We start from the raw sequence: 23433 nt of genomic DNA, 5'->3' as shown, positions 1-23433 counted from the left end.
TGTCATCACTTCATTGCTCTGGATGCCCACCAGTATTCTTCCTTTGCTTATTCTATGCTGGTGAGATGTTCACTGAAAGAAACATGTGACCAAAAGGCCATTGGGGCATGGTTTAATGGACTGTGCCGAAAGGGTATTTCAGTCCATGATGGGGTGTCTGTTGGCATGCTCTTAGGTGTGCATAATACATGCATGATTGTCTGCCATCTCATCTATAAGCCAAATAAGTTACTAAAGCAACGGTGGGAGGTCTGGAAATAGACCCAACTGCAATTATCATGCATCATAAAATGCATCGCATCATAAAATGCAAATTTTTGGTTAGCTTTTCCCCAACAGTTTCAGTCCGGTGCTCAGCAGTGATCTTGGCATAAGAAAATGGTAGTACCACTTTCTGAGGATTATGCAGCTCTTAGGAGACTATCTTAGTTGGTAGTTCTTTGTAGTGTTCAGGACTCCATTTAAAACCGCAAAAGATCTCTGACCACCTTCTGGTTTTAGTTACACCTATGAGCATACTATAGTTAGAAACCAGTTTTGTCTCTGAGACTCGGAGCAACATGATTGTTGGAAGGTTGGAGAGGAGAGCTGGTCTTGTGGTAGCAACCATGACTTGTCCCCTTAGCTAAGCAAGGTCTGCCCTGGTTGCATATGAATGGGAGACTAGAAGTGTGAGCACTGCAAGATATTCCCCTCAGGGGATGAAGCCGCTCTGGGAAGAGCAGAAGGTTCCAAGTACCCTCTCTGGCATCTCCAAGATAGGGCTGAGAGAGATTCCTGCCTGCAACTTTGGAGAAGCCGCTGCCAGTCTGTGAAGCCCATACTGAGCTAGATAGACCAATGGTCTGACTCAGTATATGGTAGTTTCCTATGTTCCTATGTATGATTTTGCCTGTGTCTGTGACTTCTTCCTTATGGACCCCCCCGCCACTTTCCTCTTGTCATTTTTGCATCAAATGTCTCTTCAAGTAACTGCTTGCAGTGTCTCGTCTCCTTCCACCCCTTCTGATTTGAACTAGTAGTCATCTAGCCAAGCTGTGTTAACAAGCATATGAGAGTTGATTTTGTATAGAGATTGCTTAGTAAGCCTTTTGGGGGAAAAACAACCACCTTTGCTTGAAATACTTAGGTGCTGACTTACTAAAGATGACCAAAGAAGATTTTGTTCAAATCTGTGGCACTCCTGATGGCATTCGACTTTTTAATGCCATTAAAGGAAGGTTGGTAATTGTCTTTTCCTGCTGCTGCTGCTGCTGCTGTTGCTGCTGTTGCTGCTGCTGTTGCTGCTGCTGCTGCTGTTGCTGCTGCTGTTGCTGCTGTTGCTGCTGTTGCTGCTGTTGTTGCTGTTGTTGTTGCTGCTGTTGCTGCTGCTGTTGTTGTTGCTGTTGTTGCTGCTGCTGCTATTGTTGTTGCTGCTGCTGCTATTGTTGTTGCTGCTGCTGCTGCCTCCAGTTTGTGGATTTTGTCCAACACCCAGTTGCATTATGGAACTTTGCATAGTTAAGTATTACTTGCAGCATACAAGGTTTCCTCCCTTTTATCTTCACAACAATCCTATGAAGTCTGTTGGATTGAGAGGCCTCATTGAGTAGGGATTTGAATCTGGGCCTCCCAGGCTTTAGGTGCCGCACTCTAGCCACAATACCGTACTGTGTATTCTTGCACAGGAAGCCCAAGATTATTGATAGGGGATTGGGAGTGTTGTGTGTCAGCCCAGAATGCTCATATTTAAAAACTGATTTCACCTTGCCTGCAGGAATGTAAGGCCTAAGATGACCATTTATGTCTGTCAAGAGCCTGAGCAGAATCGATCCCATCTTCACCAAAAGCGAGAGAATGGAGATGGTAATCTGTGTGGTAGGTATTCTGTCCTTTGATAAAGCTACAAGCCTTCCAGGAGTTACATCATGAATTTCACAAGCTTTGAAAAGTACTGGCTGCTCCAGGTTCTGTGGTTTCACTTAAGAAAAGATATCAAACACTTGGCCCTTATTATTGTGATCATACTTTCAAAAGACTTTCTCTCCACATAACAAATCAAATACTCAGCCCCTCTTCTAATAGATACCTTTGTAGCTTGATTGTATTCAGCCTCTGCTCTTCCAAGTAAGTAGGCGTGCGTTAGAGATGTGCGAACCGGTTTGAGTCAAACCTGCTGGTCTGAGTTCAAACCAGACCAGCCCCGGTTCTAAAAGAACCAGTCTGAACCAGTTCAGGGGATATACTTGTAAAGGGGAATCCAGAGAGGGTTCCCCATTACAAGAAAAGAGGCATGCTCTATACTAAGATGGCGGGGATGGTGGAGAGAAAGGGTACTTAGTACCTTCTCCATGCGGTGGAGACATTGGTGGTGGGGGCTCCTCCAACCTCCCCAGCCCCCGGTGGCCTCCTGAAGAACAGCTCCAGGTTGAGCCCAGGCCAGTGTGGAGGAGGCCCAAACCAGAGGCCACAGCTGTCCCCAGCTGTTCTTCAGGAGGCTGGTGGGGTGGTGGTGGTGGAGCTCCCGTCGGCCTTGTCTCTGCAGCCACTGCCTCTGCCCCTGTCGCCTGCAAGGAGAAGGTACTAAGTACCCTTTCTCTCCCCGTCTCCGCCTTAGTATAGGGCATATTCCCTCGAACTGGCCTGCAAACGGGTACGGCCAGACCCGGATCAGTTTGAATTTGGTCTGAATTTGAATTGAACTGGCTAAAGTGGTTCCACGAACACCCCTAGCATGCATGAGTGGACATACAGTCTAGCACAGCAGTGCGAGTCTAAACTGCTGTGAAGGTCACCAGCAAGGGGAAGGACTAGTGCTGTTCCAGGGGCTGTAGACATCCAGGTGTGTTTGGCTAGCCTTGTGTGTCTGGTACATGTGTAGACGGCAAACTTGAGGGATGCATTTGACAAGGAGAGCATCTATCAGGAGAGTCTTCTCCCACTTGATATATATCCATATAAGGTAAACCCTGTGCTGCTATGGCTATATAAGAACTGTTGTAGCAGTCTTCAGCCTTTTCAGACCCAGGAACCATTTTTAGTCCAAAGCTGCAACACAGGATCCACTTCAAATAGTTTTACTGTATATCTGCATTCCTCTTGTCTAGGGTGACCAGATACAGAGGAGAGTATTCTGGCAGATGCAGCTTGTCATGTAAAAGTGTACCTGCTAATTTCCTCTGCCCACACCCCACAGTGATTAGGAATAAAGAATTACTCTTCTCCATTGCAGTCACCCTATCTTCTTCTTTTGTTCTCTTTTTTTGCGTTTTTCTTTTTCTGTCTCTTGAAAGCCATAATGTGACTCACCTTAGGTCAGGATGACCCACTTGTGGGTCCTGACCCACCAGTTAAATACTGTACCAATGATATGAGCCGCCCAACCCAACTCCAGTCGTCAAAATTTAGTGGCAGTGTAAAGAGATTGCCATGTGACCTTTTGACTATTTGAGACTCTTAATTTCTCAGAGTGATACTTGGACCTTCTGGCTACATAAATGTGGCTGAGGTTCTTGATCCAATGCTAATAGATTCAGTCTGGCTAGTCAAAACATTCTAGAGACTTCATCACACCAGCATCTGGTAAACAAGGCTGGTAATACTAAACATGGAATGGAAGGAATTAGGAAGGAAAGCAGTTTCTTTGCCTATGTGCTAGTGGCTTCAGGATTGTGCTTGTCCTAAGATTTTAAAGGCAGTAAAATCACTTTAAATGGATTGTTGTAACATGCAACATCAAAATTAAAAATGTGTTGATGCAGTAAAGTATAAGGACTGTAAATGGGGTGTGAATATTTAAATGGGCAGTCTGAAGGAACAGCTGCCAAACTAGGGTGGACAAGGGCACCATGGAGCATATAGGGTGAACTTAAAACAATCTAATTCAGCCCTTGGGTAAGTGCCCTTCAGTTCTTGGCCTTGGCTTCCTGGCATGCATTAAAACAAAAACGAGAAGTGGATGGGGGCTGTTTGCATCACCTCAGGAGTTTGCCTTGAATTCATGCAAATTCTAGTGCATTCTTACTGTGTGAGTCTGAAGGTTTCTCTTCCCCTTGCTGTTGCAGTATACCATGCTATCTTCTTAGAAGAACTGACAACACTGGAATTAATGGAGAAGATTGCAAACTTGTACAGTATTTCCCCACAGCAGATAAACCGGATCTATCGGCAAGGGCCAACAGGGATCCATGTATTAGTGAGCAATGAAGTAAGTGTTTAACTAGTACAAGTCACATCAGATATTAGGTCTTGGTGTTAAAGACAGTTGACTGGCCTTTTTTCATATTAATCTTAGAGTGACCTTTTGTCATTGTGGTGACTTGGGCTGGATTCATACAATCATTAGTATCCTGGTTAAAAAGTTAATTAGGATTAGTGAGCCCAGAGGAGCTGCATGTGTGAACCCAAAATTTAATGGCAATTTTGGTCAAACTCCTCCAGTTAACCAGCATTTAACCAGGATAGATAAGCTTGGGGACATATATTCCAGCATCACAGAGTGCTCAAGAGGGAAGGGGAGACTGGCAGAAATCGTCCCCTTGTACAACTGCTGGAAATGGTTTCATGCTTCCTTTGCTGCACATGCATTTGTAAGTCAGGTTGTCCGTCAGCTTGTACATAGCACTTCAAAGTGCACATACATTATCTCCGTAATTTTTTCAACAATCCAGTGAAATATGTTGGTACTGTTCCCATATTGGAGATGGGAAGCTGTGGCTGAGAGTTAGTGGCTCACCTGAGGCCACCTAATGAGTTTGACAGAAGGGATATTTGAGTTTGTTTTTAATGGCCTACAGCTCAGTCTCTTGGCAGCTACACTATTCTAGCTCTGAAAGGAGACAGACATATAATACTTATCCCCTAGTGCTTCTTTTTGACTTTCTTTCTTTTTTTAATTTCAGTATAAGGAACAATGCCATAGTTTATGAAATTACTGCTCATACAGCTTATGCCTGCATAAGGCAAGTAGGATATTGCTGGGCACAATTTCTAATGGTTATTTCTAACAGTTCTTCCTGCCTCTGTCTTTATGCCTCTCTTTATTTTTTAATTTGCCTCTTTGGTTCCATCTCATTCCTCAGGTTTGTCTTTTAGTATCTGCTGGACTAGGACCAGGGAGACCCAAGTTCAAATTCCTATTCAGCCATAAGACTTGCTGGGTGACTCTGGGCCAGTCACTTCTCTCTCAGCCTAACCTACTTCACAGGGTTTTTATGAGGAGACACTTAAGTATGTAGTACACCGCTCTGGGCTCCTTGGAGGAAGAGCGGGATATAAAATGTAAATAAAATAAAATATTGAATGAATGAATGAATAAATAAATAAATAAAATAAAAACTGAGGTATGGAAAGTAGATGTGTCCCATCAACATAAGAATTCTTAAGTGCAGGAAATTCCTGCAGTCCTAAAAAAAAAGCCCCTTTATAAAATGAGGGTACTAAAACTTGTATCACCTTCATTTCTATACAATTAAAATAACTTCAGAGAGCCTAATCTTGTTCCCCTCATACTGGGGCTTTCCTGACTATATTTCAGTCCAACTCTGGCTGAATTTTTCACCCCCAGTGGTGGTGGTGCCAATTTTAAGATTTGGTGTTGAGCAGATGCCCTCCATGCATAGAGCTAATAATGCTATCAGAAGTAACACAAAACACAAGTAAGATATTCTTAGGTTTGCAAACGTTTCTGAAATCAAATGGCAGCACTTCACAGGCAGTTTAGGCAGTTTTTGGAAGTGCTTGATGGCCAGTGTTGGACATCACCTTTATTTTCAACACTATAATAGTCTACAATAAAAGTGAATAATTGGGAGCAAAAATCCTTGCTTGCTTGCTTGCTTCCTTCCTTCCTTTCCATAAATGCCCAGTTTATTTTCTTATATGCTCATTTTCATGCTAGATATTCCCAATATTTTCTAATGAACCTGTGGCTGCATGCACTAGAATCACTTAAGAAGTTTCATTGCATATGACCTCTGGGGAATAGAGTTGGAGCAGAGAGCAGGACTCCCAGTTCAGCTGCAAAGGAAGCCTGATTTTTATTCTGAAAGTCTCTCCCTGCCGTTTCACCCTGATGAATCTGAAGCCTTCAACGTTTGAATAGTCATGAAGTGCTTTAAGGCAGCCTTTGGAAAGGGAATGGCCTTGACTAATTTTAGTGCAAGTAGGCCCTTCATTAAATATTTGGGTTACTGATTAACAAGGATAGCTTTATTTTTGTGTTCTAGTGGCAGGGCAGCAGAAGTGATGCAAACAAGAGGCACCAAATGGATGTTCTTCATGCTTCATTAGGCATGTGCTGTGCGGGGATTGCAGGGGAGGAGGCAGCATTGACCCTAATTTTGGTGGCTATTTCTGAATGTGGGAATGTTGAGGAGGGTTATGCCTACTTAAGGACACTGGTGTGGGGAAGTAAATTTAGCCTAAAACTTGGAAATGTCGGAGATGCAGAAATGTGAGAAATCTCAGTGCAGTGGGCAGTTGGCTCTATCTTCCTCAGCCATGATTTTGCTCTTGACTGCAGATGATAAACCTTGAGGTTCTAATAATTAATGCCGGGGGGGGGGGATCCTGCAAGCTGGAGTTTGCCTGCCTCTGATTTATAGCATATTATTTTATCAGTTATAGGATGCTTTTTGTGAACTGTTGCAATAAGACTAATGAAGTATATTTAAAACATTGCCTGGCTTTTTAAAAAGGTGCTTTATAGATGAACCCATCAACACCAAGCTGACCAGGAATTCACCCTTAGTGCACAGAATAAGAAAGTTGTATGAGTGTTCTACAGTATTGTCCCATGGTTCCAAAATGTTGTGTCAACACCACCCCAAGTCTGAACAGGAAGCTTTCTTTATGAATAGCCCTATTTGTCTCTTTACACCTGATGTTTGCATAATTGACAAGATTTTGGAGTTTGTGTTTTTGCTTTAAAGTAACGACACTTAGTGAGGCTCAGATAGAAAATGCAAATTTATGTATGGAAATGGCCTTTTTAAAAAATATATCTTATTTTCTTATCCAGATGGTACAAAACTTTCAAGATGAATCTTGTTTTGTCATCTCTACATTAAAAGGTATATGGATTCTTACCATACTCTTCTTAAGTATAATTGTGTCCCCTAGAATAATGGAGATAGATTTCTAGTTAAGATAATCAGAAATTGCTATAATATTAAAAATACATAAACAGCCAAATTCAACGTTCCTGCAGACTATAAGTCGAGTGCAGGCTAATGTGACCTTGCTTGATGGGTCTCAAACTGAAGGGTGGGATTTTTTAAAATCATAGAAGCTGCTTTTGTTCCAGAAGCATTTGGGCCCCAATCCATCAGTTTAAGTGGACAGCAGCCAGACTGCCCTTTTAAAAAAGGAGTAGTAATCATGCCGGTGAAGTATTTGGCACAAAGAGGGAGGTAGGGGGACTTAAATCCAGCCATTCTCCCAAGCTGAATAGTTGATAGGTGTGATTTTTACTAGCCTAGCAGCTGGACTGGGGAAAGGAATGGCACAGGACCCATTTGACCCTGTGGTTTCTCATTGGGAGCACTAGGAATGTATATGCAGTGGATGGGAAGGACCCTTACTGAGAACTACTTGGTGGTGGCAACCCACCACCACATACAGAACAAGAAGTGGGGGTGGGGGACAGAGCTGATTTGTGGCCACAGGTGAGATGGTAATCCTTTTGCTTTGTCAAGAAAGGCAGTGGCAGGCACTCCCCCACACACACACCATGTGAAGCTCCTCCAAGTAAATTTAACTATTACCATTACCTTATGATAACAAAAAGTTTTGCCTGCTTTTCTCCTCCTCCATATACCAATCTTTCTAGGATTTCACTAAAATAATTGCATTTTCTAGCAAACTGTCTTATAATGACCTTTCAATAAATACAAAAAAGGATTTTGTAAAATGAGTGTCTTTACAGCCTCTGCTGATGTCTTGTGCAATCTGAATCTGAGGAAGGTAGAGACAGGAAAATTTTAGTGATATATATGAGGAACAAATTTCCAAAGGTTGCAAAACAACAAAATAAAAACCCCATAAATGATACAGATATTTTCCCCCTTCTTGCAGCTGAAAGTAACGATGGCTACCATATCATCCTGAAATGACCACCCTTTCTGCCTTTTGGGACATTCAGTGGCTTTACACAATGCCTCACCAAGAACACTGCAACCCAGACTGGAAAGACAGAAAATTCATTTGGATAAAGTGCTCCTGTTAAATGCCCTAAGAGGGGAAACAAAAACACAGAAATGTGTAGCTATCAGAGTGTTTGGCGACTGGAGAATATCTTAATAGTTTGTGTCTATTTTTCTGCCCTCTTTCTTTCCTTTCAGGATTTAGTTATGTGACATTTTGGTTCATTGTTCAGTGTGCCTTCTTAAGGGAATATTAATATGAGCAAATGAAGAAGCATTTCTCCTAAACTACCAGGGTCTGGAGCTGAAGGTTGTTAATTGTGCTAGTTACGATGACTAACATCCTAAGGAATGCTGCATGTGTGCTTCATCAACATAATCCCCATGCAGCATTAGTGCCCATGCTTCCGAAGCATGAAAGCCTTCAGGGGTGTGTTTCTGCTGAAACAGACTGCACAGGGACCAACACCATAAAATAGTTGGCCTCTTGGGGCTAGCACTGTCTGTGCTGTTGCTAGAAACATGCATGCATGCAGTGTTAGAAGGTCAGGCAATGTGGGCCTATGCTACTTTCCCATCTCTTCCCAGAGAAAAATGATGTAATAATTAGTCAGCCATGAATGTTTATAATCTGCATTATTGGTTGTTTTTTCCTCCCTTAAAGCAAAACTGCTGTCTTGTAATCTCCTGGTGAGAGGCTTCTGTTCCTGCAACCTATAGGCCAAGCAAAAGGCCTAGATGTTATATCCTCCTGTAGAACTAGCCCCAATAATTATGTTTTCCCCTGCAACCTTAGGACATCGGACTATAAAGAGGACAACCTGTCAGGGGGATGTTTTGCCCTCAGTTGCACATGATTGTAGCTAGTTTACTTTGCCTCATAAAATTCAATAGTTCCCACTGAGATCTGCTGGAGAACAGAAACAGGCTGGGGATGGAGGGATAGTTGGGTTTTGCTCTCTCTTGGCTGCATCCCAGATTGCAGCTGGCCCATGGAACTCAGTGAGAGTTATTTGACTTGGGGAGAAAGTAAGCTGACTCACTTAGGGACGCATGGCAAAAACCTACCATCACTCCAAACCCTGGTTGACATCTGTACAAAGATGTGGCAGCCTATTAATGCTGTCTGCAGGCAAGCAGCGCAAATGTGAAAATTGCACAAATGTTACACCAGAGTAAGCTAATTGGAAATGGACTTACTCTTGTGTGCCATCACTTGTGTGCACACAGTGACAGCATTACTGGGCTGATGCAGTCTTGCACAGCATGTCAGTCTTTGGTGACTACTGAGGCAGAGAGCAGGTACTGCCTTTGCTCCTATAATATGACCAAGAACTGTGGTTTACTTTTTTGCTGTACTAATGAATCTGTTTCATTAGTTTCTGTGGTGGGAAATGATGAAGACAGGCAGGAGACTTTCACTCACTCTTGCACTTCTTACCATGGGTGTGAGTGAGAAGAAGCTTTCCCTTGTGGTGTCCTTTCACTTCTTTCTGCAGCTGTCAGGACAGTTGTGCTGCTTACAGGAGGAGGAAAAGTGGGGAGAGAGACTTGGTGACTATCTCCACTTTTCCTTCCTTCTCTAACTTGAATATTTTTGTGTCCTTCATATGTTTCACCATGGATTGTACATGGAGGTTCTTCAGCCTGTGAGGAAAATGCTATTTCCTGTTGGATATTGCTTATTCGTTTTTACACAAACAACCTCATCTCTCTTGGTTGCCACTCTTTCCTGGAATTGGTTGAGTTAGAGGCTGCAAATTGTGCATACAAATATTAAAGACTGATGTTGGAAATGAAAAAATATGAAGATTGGTTTTGCTCTTCTAAGCATCATTATGAAAATGGTTTAGAATAGCAATACATATACTTCTGGTATTACTTCTAAGTTTACTAGAAGCTACATAAACTAACTTTTAATGAACTATTAAAAAATGGATTATAGAAGCAAAGTGTTCAGAAGTGTCTCCAGGATCTTCAGGTCTGGGGATGTTCTGGTAATGTCTCTCATGTTCCAATTCATAAGTTCGCTGTGGTGTGGAAGCCTCTAGCCAAACTATCTTCTAAGAATTGTAATGCAAGAATTGGGCCTCAGAAGACAAGTTAACATTTTGTAATTGGAAGTCGAAAAGATGGCCCTCTACTTCTGTGGGGAGGTGAATCTAGTTATTTTGCTAATTTAAATGCCTACTAATAATGATAGGGTTGTTTAATGTGCATTTTTGTGCCTCTGTCACCTATTTTTGCCAACTGAATAGACTTTAAACAGTGTGAAATTCTTGTGAATTGAAAATAACAAGCTGGATAGGTGTTTGTGTCTGTGTTTTGACACTTATATGACCTGGGCACTTGCAACTTGATTTAACAAGTGCCACTGGGGTACAGGAGCAGGCTTCTGTGAAAAGATACCCAGGTGTATTGGACTGTGCATGCAAAAGAGTGTTGCCTATGTCTTTCCCATAGCTAATTACCTGCAACTAGCACCTGAGGCTGTGCCAATCACTCAGCTGGGACCATACCTACTACCCAAGATGGCTGCACTGTTGGCTGTTGCCCTTAACAGGACTGATCATTTGCCGAGAGGATGGTGGCAGACTGTCTCTCCTGGTGCCTCCCAATGGTTGATTGGCACTGTCATGTCTGAAAGCCATCTTGGTCATCTGTCAGATGGGGCACATGATCACATCCTTGCATGCAGCAGTGCAATGGGGTTCATTACATGGAACTTTGGTGTATATCTTGTTGACTTTATCTGGCTCTTACAGTGAAGGGAAAACAGTTCACTTCCCAAATAGTTTATTGTTACACTCCCTGACTCTATTGGGTACAGCAGGTATCGTATAATCATGGTTCAAATGACGTTTAGTACATTCATAATTTGACTGAATTGGTGGCTCTTCACAGAAGTATAGATACTACTTTTAGTAAAGACAATCTTGTTTTTTACTCTTATTATCACAGCTTATGGCAAATGGGTAGCTATATGTAGCTTTTTAAAAACAAAAATAGACTGGACAAAACTTGGAATATCAAGTTAATAAATACTATGCCCTCTATGCAGCAATAACAAAACATTTTTTCCTGCTTACTTGTACATCTGAACTACTGAGCTCAAATTCTTGTATCCTCCAAAGAAAGATAATGACAAGCGGTTTTATTAGGTGGGGGCAGCATTTGTGATCCTATTTCCATCAGACGCATGTGGATATTTTCCAACATGCCAGTGTTTTGTTAATTCACCCTGTAGTCTGGAAAGAGGTGTAGAAACCTTTATTTTGGGACTGAAGTCTTTGGTATACACAAGAAACATGGCTGTATATTTTTAATATGCTTGTCTCTCAGGAAAAGCAGCTTTAAATTAGTGCCTAAGTTTTCTCTGCATTTCAGAAGGAGTGTGTGTGTGAGAGAGTGCGTGTGCGTGAGAGAGTTGTTTTGCAACCCATTTTTTGTCTTATGGGACAAATGTTCTATTTTTTAAAAAAAATACGCAAAGATATTTTGTTTGTTCAGTTTGATTGGGAATAGGTATTTCTGTATTTCAAAGGGCTATGGGAGTTTAGTTCTGTTCACTTGTAATGCAGCAACCATTTTAAATGAGTGGCCAGCATCCAGATTAACAAAGGGTTGGTCCAGCTACAGTGGTCTGGTGCTACAGAAGAGGGCAACTCTTGCCTATCTCTCCTTCCCTCTGAAGCCTGACTGTGACCAGGGCCAGATTATGACACACAGAGGCCCTATGCTCAAGCTTTAAAGGCCCCATAGCATTACAAAAAATTATTATTCTAGCAAAAAGGACAATGAAGTAGGAATAGCAATGCTTTATTTTTACTTGGCAAAATGCAACAAAAAACTAATAGTCTAACAAAAACAGTTACCTTGCAATAAGCCCAATTTGCATTAGAAATACCTTTAAATTAAAATATGTTTAGTCATCTTGTGTTTTGTATTCAGAAGCCCCTCCTAATGTGAGGCCCAAGTTGTAGCTTAACTTGTGACAAAATTCGCCATTGATTGTAACTCTCAAAAATATGCCCCCAAAGATTGTGCATCCCTCAGGGATATATTTCCAGGAATCCCAGTTGGCTTCAGAGGGAAGAGGAGATCAACAAAAATCTGTCCCCCACCCACTACCACCATAGCACCAGCATAGTGTTAGGTGCACCTGTGCTTTATTAGTCTGGATGTTGGCCAGTGTGATTAAATGAAGGGGGTTGGAAGTGGGGGGGGGGCAAGCAAAAGGGTTGTGAGTAATACTGCCAGATGTTTGTTTTTTTGTATAAGAATATTTTTAACTGCATATTTTGCACTGGCCATTGTACTGTTGTACAGAAGAAAAGACACTGCTGTATCTAGAATCTGTGCTCCAGTAAAAATGCAAATAAACTTGTTTGTAAGAAACACTTGTGCTTTTGAAATGGATAGTTACACAATTTCATCCATGTAAGGTTGTGGCAAACATTTAGTGCCTCCTACCTGACTTTACTCTTACCCCCTTAGAACCAAGAAGCTTTTCTTTCCAATCTACATATTAACACATTCGTGGCTCTGCAAAGACTTTGTCAGAAGGATATGTCTTTTTGAGGAGAGGGCAGCTTAATGGTGCTTCAAAAGGTTGATGCAGCACAACCTTCAAAAGGTTGATGCAGCATGGTGCTTCAAAAGGTTGATGCACCTATCATTTGCAAGCAGTTATCCATGGCCTTCTGGTAGATTTTTTCCCTGCAGCAGTACACCTGACCTCCACACTTTCCCACTCTCTCTGCTCTACAGGTCCTCTCAAGTTGTTCCATGGCCAGCTTTTATGTTCTCCTTCCTCCATCCATTAAGGCCAACTGGAGTACAACAGATAAATATCTCTCACTTATTTCTGCCAGTCCACCACAGAGCAAGGATGGAAAACACTGGTGCAGCAGTTTTTCTTTTTTTAGTAAGGGAATAGCAAGATATTGCTTCCAGTGTGAATTGATAGTGACGTTTTCATTGTTGGAAGCATGGCTCAAATCACTTCCCCATCACAATACAAAGGCTATACAGAACTGTGCACTGGGGCTTCGCCACAATTGGGTATGCATGTGCTAAGAACATGAGCCCTGGAGGGTTGCTCTTTCTCCCCCGCTCCCATATTACTCATCTCCACTGCTGCGCTCGTGCCAACTCTGTGCTGCGGCAGGAACCAAAAACCCAGTGAACGAGTGTGGGAAGAAATAAGTGGTGAGCAAAGCAGCAAGTGTCATGGCAGCAGGGTGTCCCAGAGCTATGCCACTGATTGTACAGACATACACCATTACGTTCACACATTCAACACTGTTTTCCACATGGTTGCCATGGAATGCACAAAAAGAAATATCACTTAAAAACCTCTCTCTCTCCATGTGAAAAGATGACACTGGAATAAGATTTCTGTTCACTCCCCTTTGATGTGTAAGCTTTACACATGACCTATTAAAAATATCATAATATATCACATAATGGATTATGGAATGTTACTGTATGAATGTATATGGAATAGAGGTGTGCAGGAAGCTGCATGGGGCAGCAGAGAGCAGGTAAGAGGGTGCTGCTCCCAGACAACTGTCTCCCCTTGCCCTATTATAGTTACGCCCCTGAAGTAGAGCCTATGCTGAGACCAAGAGACTTGCAAATCTCTCTCCCTTTTTCTCCTATAAAGGTAGTACCTTATGTGTTTCTTTCTCTTCCTCCAAGGTTAGGTCCAGATATGGTTCATACACCTCTTTCCAGTGCTTTCATGCCTGGGCAAGTTTAGGTGCTGTAAAATCCAGTAGACATGGAGGTTTCAGGCCTCACTCCATGATGCAAAAGCCCTTGATGTTTTATCTCTTCCTTCTTTTCTAAACTGCTGTCCTCATGTTTCAAGTGGGGTGTGCATTCATTAAAGGACCAAACAGGAGTATAACATAAGTCTTTTATTAGAGAAGTCAGCTGCAACATTCGAATCCCTCCTGCTCCATGCTATAACAAGCACTTCCAAGTAGCGGTGCCCTCTATCTAGATCTTCCTCCTGTGTTGCTGTGTTATTGATCCTGACTGCTGCCCAACCTCTCCTACTTAGTTCCACATTAGGGGTGTGCACGAACTGGGTTTGACACCACGGAGAGGGGAGTGAGGCCTGAAACCTCCATGTCTACTGGATTTTACAGCACCTAAACTTGCCCAGGCATGAAAGCACTGGAAAAAGGTGTATGAACTGTATCTGGACCTAACCTTGGAGGAAGAGAAAGAAAGACATAAGGTACTACCTTTATAGGAGAAGAGAGAGATTTGCAAGTCTCTTGGTCTCAGCATAGGCTCTACTTCAGGGTTTTAACTATAATAGGGCAAGGGGAGACAGTTGTCTGGGGCCCCACTGCCTTGGGGGAGCCCCCAGAGGCAAGTCACATGACTGACTCCCCCAGCCGCGCACCCGCCCGGGCTTCCTTCAATTGTATTCATCGTCTGAAATTGATGTGAGTGTTAAGACCTGGAGCTATCAGAACAGCAGGTCTTTCTCTAGTACTTAGGATGATGTTCTGTTGTGGCACATAGGTTTTACACACACACACACACACACACAGAGAGATTTTACTATGCTTTTTGTTACCACTATTCAGCCTCATGTAAGATTTATTTGTTTCACGAGCTGAGCTTCAGTGAGAGGGGGGCCATTTTAAAATCATGTCTCTAGGCCCACTCCATCCTTGCTACACCCCTGCTCTACTTTCAAATGATATTGCATTTCAGAACAGATGGAAACAGTGGAACATAATTGTATCTTTATGAGGCAACAGGCACAGGGTACTGAAGGAGGTCTGGATGCTTATGCTGCTGCATTAAGGACACCAGTTGCATCCTAGTGTATGTGGAACAAGGGATCAGCAACTCTGAGTGAATGCTGCGAGAAGCAGGTTTAACATTGATTTGCTGCCTGGGGATAGGGAGGGCACCAATAGCTTCTACAGAGAGACTAAAACTACTAGCAGGCATCCCAGATGGGCAAGTGCATGCTGCCTAATAGTAGTCCTGGTGCCGCCAAGGATTGAATAGGCAGCCTCATGAAAAGATGCCCTAGATACAATGCCTATATTGTGGGGAACATCATGGAAAGAGAAAAGAAAAATGTCCCACATATGGGCAGCAGTGCAGAAGGCGTGGCAAGCCGATAAGGCTGTAGTCTGTTTTGAGGCGCTGACACATTGTGAGCTGCCCCAACCAAATCGTTTGGGGGGGGGAGGACACTTGCTCTCCCCACCCCACGTGGCACTGTTTGTGTTCATTAGCTGGGCTCTCTGTTTGCCTGGCTGTATCTTGCTGGGAACAGGAAGTTCCCTGTTCCCAGTAGCCTTTGGGCATCCTCAGGAAGGAAATGGCATTTGAGCATGTGCAGATGCCATCTTGAGTCTTCAGCAACATACTTAGATGCACATGCTCATGATGCTATTTCCTTCCTGACGCTGCCCAAAGGCTACTGGAATCAGGGAACTTCCTGTTCCCAGCAAGATGCAGCTGGCAAAAAGAGAGCCCGTCTGCTGAAAACAAACAGGGGGCAGTTGCGGGGGCGGGGAGAGATGGAGGAGCAAGAGAGGGGCAAGTAAGGCCTGACTTCTTCCATTTAAAGTGCCCACTCTCCTCCCCACTTCCAGATGTGCATGAAACGCTTCATGTTCATGCCTACAAGCCAAACCACTTCCAAAGTGAATGCAGAAGTATTAAGCAACTTCAGAGCCTAGGAGTGAAGGCAGTGCAGGATCGTGATGAATCTGAAGGCTGTGAGGATGTCCTAAGCCTGACTTTGGGACCACCAAATCTTGATGTGCATGTTGTGGGGGATATTGGGGAAAACAGTACATACGCCACTACACTGTTTGCCATTATGCTGTTAAACAAAAAGCCAGTTTGCTTTCAACTGGATTTTCAAGCTACTTGCAATGTGGTGCCATTGTCACTGGTGAGTGAACAGGCTGAGATTGAATCCTGTGGCCAATTGCTTACAACAGTGTACTCTGAAACAAGTGGACAAGTACAACATTAAGGTTTGCAACCCAAAGAATAATAAGCTCTATTGCTTAGAATTATTTGTTGTGAAAGAAGACGACTACAGACCACTGTTGGGGAGTAAACGAGTGCAGGCCATGAGGCTGATTCAAGTACACCAGAATACTTTGAATGCAGTGCAGACCAGTAAGCAGAACTATCCAGCCACCTTGAAAATGGAGCAGATATTGCAAGAATTTGGGGATGTTTTTCAGGCAGGAAAGCTGTGGAGGGTTCCTCTAGCACTGGCAGAATCCACTGAAGCAGGAACTTGCCAGCCTACAGGCAAGAGGCAAATTGCTACAATAGACACCAGCACAGTGTGGATCAGCAGCCTGGTCATTGTACGAAAACCCTCAGGAAAACTGCATATTTGTATTAATCCTAAGCAGCGCACTGAAGTTGAGCCATTACCCACTACCAACCATTGTTGATGTGGTATGGGGTCTATCCTGAGCAAAAGTGCTATCAGTATTTGATGTAAAACATGGATTCTGGCATTTAGAACTGGAAACAGATTCAAGTTATCTGACCACTTCTGCAACTCCTTTTGGCAGATATCGGTGACTCTGTATGCCAATGGGTATAAGCCCTGCTCCAGAAGTGTTCCAGTGCAGGCTGAACCAGGAGCTATAGAATATCCCAGGCCTAAAAATAATTGCAGATTACATTCCAATTGTGTCAGAAGGTGAAACCAAAGTAGATGCAGTATATCATGGCAAAAAACTGAGTCTTTTTTTTTTGAAATCTAAAACTAAACCCAGAAAAGGTCAGACTAAGACTTCCTTACATTGGGCATCTGTTGACAGCAGAGGGTCTGAAAGTCGATCCAGGAAAAGTGAAAGCAATTCAGAAACTGCCAAGTCCTGTGGATGTGAAAGGAGTCCAAAGATCTTTAGGAATGGCAAAGTTTTGCAAAAGGCTAGTTGATCACTGTGAGCCACTCTGGCAGCAGCCTGACGCACCAGGACTTGGGTTGAAAATGGTCAGAATATCATCAGCAAGCATTTGAGGTGATTAAAGCTACAATAGCCAAGGCCCCTGTATTGAAGTACTACTGTCCAAATGAACACCTCGTACTGCCGTGTGATGCATCTGAGCAGAGGCGTAACTAGGGAAAACGGCGCCCGGGGCAAGCACTGAAATGGTGCCCCCCCCCAAAACATACTACATTATACTTAGGTTTTTCCTCACAAGCGCCCGCCGCCGCCGCCAAGCCAGGCCACTGACTGGCTGCCAGGCGCCAGCAAAGCAATGGGGGGCGCGGGCGGCGCGGAAGGGACCGCTCATGGGGGAGGGGCGCCGACACGCTCCCTTGACTGCTGCAGTGCTGCTGCACTGAGCAGGAAACATTTGTATTAACAAAAACAAAAATTTTTGTCATGGCGGCGCCCCCCATGTGACCAGAAAAGATGGCGCCCGGGGCACGTGCCCCCCCTGCCCCCCCTATAGTTACGCCTCTGCATCTGAGTCAGGACTAGGAGTTGCCCTGTTACAGAGTCAGCAACCAGTTGCATCTGCCAGCAGAGCATTGTCGGAAATGGAAGAGCTTGTGCACAGAATGAAAAAGAACTTCTGGCTGTACCATTTGGAATGGAACCATTTCATCCGCTCACATTTGGGCAGACTGTGCACGTCCAATCAGACCATAGGCCACTGGAAACCATTATGCAGAAGCTATTACTGAATGCCCCAAAGAAGCTTCAGAGAATGCCAATATGACTTCAGAACTATGATGTGGATCACCAATGCCACCCAGACAAAGCTCTTGTACTGGCAGACACATTAAGCAGAGCTTACCTTGCAAAGCCCAGCACAGTGGGTTCCATAGAGAAAAACATAGAATCAATAAATATGTTGTAGTACCTACCAATTTCTCGTCCCCATTTGCAGGCAATACAGGAAGACACAGCTCAGGACAAGATCCTACAGATAGTCAAGTGTGTAAGTCAAGAGCCTACAGATAGGCATGCAAGTCAACTGTTGAAGGTTAGCTGAAGTGAAAGAATGAGCTACCAGGGCGCTTTCCAGATTGCCAGCCTTACGCCGTACAAAGCGGGGTAAACTGCAACGTTTTGTGGCACCGAATTCAAACTGCACTAGAGATCTGTTGTAAGGGGACAAACCTCCTACAATGGGCAAATACAGCTTCTTCTTTTTTTAGCAATGGACCTGCAACGTTGTAGCACTATAACGCAGCAATAAAAATCCAAAAGAAGGTGTCGGAAATATGAACAGCACCTTCCTTACAATGCAGGAGCTGTGATGTCAAAACACCAGCAATACAAAAGCACACTTAAGGGACCCGTTGCAACACTGTGATAGCGTGCAATCTGGAAAATGCCCAGTAGAGATAGCATCCTACTTTGCAATGAGGGCAGAGCTCAGTGTTCAAGATAGGATTCTTTTTCAGGGTAACAGAGCTGTCATCCCTGCAGCATAGCTCTAGAATAGCAGAAACTCTGTTCTCAGATAATGGACCACAATTTTTGTCAGCAGAATTCAGATCATTTAAGAACCAGTGGGAATTTGATCATCAGATATTTTCTCCTCCTTATCCCCAGAGTAATGGGAAAGTTGAATCAACTTGTCAAAATGGCAAAGAGAATTCTGACTAATTCTGATTAAAGCCAAAAAATCTGGGACTGATGCTTTGCTAGCCATTCTGGACCACTGATACACCTCTTCACAGGGTTGGATGGGAGTCCAGCACATGATCTGATGGGTTGAGACAAAAACTGTACTGCCTATGCAAAGCAACTTCCTACAGCCAGAAGGCCTCAACAGATGAGCTGAACTTTTAACAGAACAGAAATTAAGTCATGCCCATTATTACACACCCATCAGCCACGAATCTACTCAAACCCATGTGGGTCAGCAAATTTGGATTCAATCAACAGATCAACAGAATAAAGAGTGGCAGAAAGCTGAGGCTCAAAGACAAGTGAACACATGATAATTAGTGATGACACCAGAAGGCTAAGTCTTGAGAAGAAACTGAAGTCACCTTTGGAGCAGCGGCCAGCCTACAACAGACATGGAACCAGCTGGAGAGAGTGAGGGGAGACAACTCCAGGAGGGAAAGGATTCTACTCCACTATCTGAATCTCCAGCTGGATTCAATCCAGATTCCCCAGTCCAGATGAGCAAGAGGATGACTGGCTCATCTCGGTCTCTTCAGATTCCATCTATTGCCAGGAAAGAATGATCTCTCCTCTAGCTAAACATTTTCAGAGACCCCACCACCTAAAAGACTATGCGCCCTTTCTCACAAGCAGTGAGAAAGGGCAAGAGGTCTAGCGGGGAGGAAGCCTTAAAAAGCTTACCTCCCCGCAGTCGATCCAGTCCTTTCCTTTGGGCAGCCAGATTGCCTGCCCCGATGATTACTGGCTGCTGGTAGCTCAGAGGGTTGGGGTGCCAGACGCATCTCTCTGCATCGCCCTGGCCCCTGGAGCTCCCATAATGCACTGTGCAAGTGCATTATGAGGATTCCCCGCCTCCCCTCCATGAAGCTGGCTGGGAGGGATGGCAGATGACTGGTAAAACAGATAGCAAAGGGCTTGGTCTCCTAACCTTATTTTGGAGGGTGGCTCTGTAGGCGGGTTTGCTGCCTCAGCGCCACTGGGATTGGGCCCGATACTGGCAGTGTACACATGCGTACAAAATCAGGCTGGGCTTCCTTAGCCCGGTTTTGCACACATGTGTGAATAGATTCCTTGTCTAAACAAAAGGGGTAAATGGAATGTCTTGTGAAATTTTATTGTTAATTTCCTTTCTCATAATATAAGAATAGCTCTGCTTGATCAGGCCTAAGGCCTATCTAGTCTAGCATCCTGTTGCACACAGTAGCCCACCTCTGGGAAGCCCATAGGCAAGAACTGAGGGCATGCCCTCTCTTCTGCTGCTGCTCCCCCGCAACTGATATTTAGAGGCATTTTGCCTCTTAGGCTAGAGGTGGCCTATAGCCACCAGACCAGTAGCCAGTGATAGACCTGCCCTCCATGAATTTGTCTAAATCCTTCTTAAAGCCTCCCAGGTTGTTGGCTGTCACCACATCTTGCTGTAGACAATTCCATACATTAATTATGCATTGTGTGAAAAAGTACTTCCATTTGTTGGTCCTAAATTTCTTGGCAATCAGTTTCATGGGATGACCCCTGGTACTATTATTATGCGAGAGGGAGAAAAATCGACATCAGCTTTCTCCATACCACGCACAATTTTATAGACCTCTAGCATCTCTCCCCTCAGTCTTTTTTCTAAACTAAACAGTTCCAGGTATTGTAGCCTTGCCTCCTAAGGTGCTCTAGGCCCCTGATCATCTTGATTGTCCTCTTCTGCACCTTCTCCAATTCTATAATGTCCTTTCTGAGGTATGGTGAACAGAACTGTACACAGTACTCCAAAGGTGGCCACATCATATTTTTGTATAAGGGCATTATAATACTAGCAGTTATCTTTTAAATCCCCTTCCTAATATTCCAAGCCTGGAATTGGCCCTTTTCACAGCTGCCGCACATTGAGTTGATGTTTGCAATAAGCTGTCCACCATGACCCCAAGATCCCTCTCCTGGTCAGTCACCAACAGCTCAAATCCCATCAAGATATATGTGAAGTTGGGGTGGGGTTTTTTGCCCCAATATGCATCACTTTACACTTGCTAACATTGAAATGCATTTGCCATCTCCCAGTTTGGAGAGATCCTTTTGGAGCACCTCACAAGCTGTTGTGGATTTCGCTACCCTAAATAGTTTGGTGTCATGTGCAAATTAGGACAACTCATTGCTTACCCCAACTTCTTGATCATTTATGAATAAATTAAAAAGCACAGATCCTGGGGGGGACACCACTTCTTACTTCCCTCCATATTCTTACCCTCTGTTTCCTGTCCTTCAACCAGTTACCAGTCTGCACATGAACCTGTCCCCTTATCCCATGACTGCTAATTTTCCCCCAAGAGTCTTTTATGAGAAACTTTGTTGAAAGCTTTTAGAAGTCCAAGTATATTATGTCAACTGGATCACCTTTATCCATATGCCTGTTGACACTCTCAAAGAACTCCAAAAGGTTGGTGAGGCAAGGTTTATTAATTATTATTATTATTACTACATTTATATCCCACTCTTCCTCCAAGGAGCCCAGAGCGGTGTACTACATACTTAAGTTTCTCTTTCGCAACAACCCTGTGAAGTAGGTTAGGCTGAGAGAGAAGTGACTGGCCCAGAGTCACCCAGCTAGTATCATGGCTGAATGGGGATTTGAACTCGGGTCTCGCTGGTCCTAGTCCAGCACTCTAACCACTATACCACGCTGGCTCCTGGTTTACTTTTGCAGAAGCCATGCTGGTTCTCCTTCAGCGGAGCTTGTTCTTCTATATGCTTAACAATTTTTTTCCTTGAGAATGCGTTACATCAGTTTGCCCAGAACAGATAATTAACCTAACTGGCCTGTAATGTCCTGGATCCCCCTTGGATCCATTTTTGAAAATTGGTGTTACATTTCAGTCCTCTTGTATAGAGCCTGATTGTAGGGATGAGTTATATATTTTTGCAAGGAGATTAGCAATTTCACATTTGAGTTCAAGGACTCTGAGGTGGATCCTTGTTTTTTAAGAAGGATTTCTTTTGTTAACATTATAAAAAGGAAAGATGTATCAATTGGTTGTGGAACTAAGGATGTGCATGCATCATGACTCGGACGCCGCATCACAGCACATCCTTTTAACACGGAGGGAATACACATCCCCTTTAAGACAGAGGAGAGCATGTCTATAACTGCTCCTCTGCTGCTTGCCACTACTTCCTTAATCGCAGCACCACCCCACTGTCATTGCTTGCTGGCGGCACTCTCCCCTAGTGGCCCCTACACTACACTGGCACACACATGCCTCCACCTCCTCCCTCCCAAGACCACCATACCTTAATCCTGTTCCCAGGTATGAGTGCTGCTGCTCCTCTGTGCTGTGTGTGCACAACTGAGAAGAGAACGAGTCTCCTCCGCCGCTCATCACCACTTCCTCAATCGCGCCCTCCTCCCAGCTATCATCGTGCAGCCGTGGCACTCTTCCCCAGCTGCACCTGCGTGATGCTGCCACGCACATGGCCATTTGCATGGTCAGCAGCCATGCTGATCACACAAATGGCCACCATGGATGCAGAGTACCTCCAGTGACTGTTGCTGGTGTCTATCTTATGTTTCTTTTTAGATTGTGAGCCCTTTGGGGACAGGGAGCCATCTTTTCTCTCGCTCTTTCTCTTTTTCTTTCTCTGTAAACCACTTTGGAAACTTTGTTGAAAAGCAGTATATAAATAGTTGTTGTTTGTTATTTGACACTAAGCCCCGCTACTATAACCACACCCTTCTCTTGTTACAGGCTCTCCAGCTGTTCTTGGACTACAACTCCCATCATCATTATTGCAGCTCAGGATGATGGGAGTTGTAGTTGAGCAACAGCTGGAGAGCCTCAGGTTGGCCATCTTGCCCTGAAGTTAGTGGGTGAAATACATTCTTCATTGGGGGCCAGGGAGCTTTTTTGCTTGTTGTATACATAGATGGTGCTATTATAAAATAATTTTAAAAAAGCATACCTGTAACCAGTTTCCTACACCTCTGCTATGTTTGGGTGCTTGTTGATATTTTTCTACTTCCCCATACATTTCCCAATGTTACCTGAACAGCAGATATGAGCAAGGTTATAAAGAAACATTTAGCACCCATTAGTGTCTTTGAAATCCTTCTTCGGCAACTAGTGCCACAGAGCTTCAAATTACTAAAGTTAAGGCATGGAATGGATTATCCACCATGACTTTTATATTATGACATGATCAAGTGTGTCCAGCTAAGTTCTTCACACACTTCCACTGCAGAGTAGGCTCAGTCCAAGTCAGGGTAAAAACATCAAATGTACTGTCATTTCCAAATTCTCCATTTACACCCTGAATCCTATTTTCAATGGAAGGCTGAACCCTGGTATGCCTGAAGTAATATTAAAGAATGGATTCCTGAATGATCTGAAAGCACATGAGAAGAAGCCTCAGCAGCTAAGACGGACGGGATCCTAGGCCTGGATGGGATAAAACCCAAGAGCCATTTGTAAGCTGAATTTCTGAGATCCTTGGAGGAAGAGGAAGTTATAATAAATAAATGAAAGCATGTGTGCAGAGTGTATTTCTGCACACAGAAATAAATGTATTTCTAACAACAGCCCTATATATTCAGAAGCAGTGGGGAAAAGAGCTACAATTTCAGTACAAGAGAGTTCTGGTGCCTCTCTCTTTAGCCA

General features: G+C 43.8%; 1 protein-coding gene across 1 annotated transcript in view; it reads left to right on the top strand.

Moving 5' to 3' along the window:
- The window catches only part of TFCP2L1 (transcription factor CP2 like 1), a 56312-nt gene extending 43796 nt beyond the window's left edge, over positions 1-12516 (top strand). The window contains exons 11-15 of the mRNA XM_053287537.1: positions 1130-1220; positions 1757-1857; positions 4044-4186; positions 7001-7052; positions 8056-12516. Coding sequence (XP_053143512.1) covers positions 1130-1220; positions 1757-1857; positions 4044-4186; positions 7001-7052; positions 8056-8093 — 425 coding nt within the window. The 3' untranslated portion in view covers positions 8094-12516. The remainder of the gene's footprint in view (positions 1-1129; positions 1221-1756; positions 1858-4043; positions 4187-7000; positions 7053-8055) is intronic.
- Positions 12517-23433: the final 10917 nt, after the last annotated feature.

Source organism: Hemicordylus capensis, chromosome 1 (genome assembly GCF_027244095.1).
Source record: "Hemicordylus capensis ecotype Gifberg chromosome 1, rHemCap1.1.pri, whole genome shotgun sequence".
NCBI lineage: Eukaryota > Metazoa > Chordata > Lepidosauria > Squamata > Cordylidae > Hemicordylus > Hemicordylus capensis.
The sequence above is the reverse complement of the archived record's forward strand: the minus strand, read 5'-3'. Positions and strand labels throughout refer to the sequence as shown.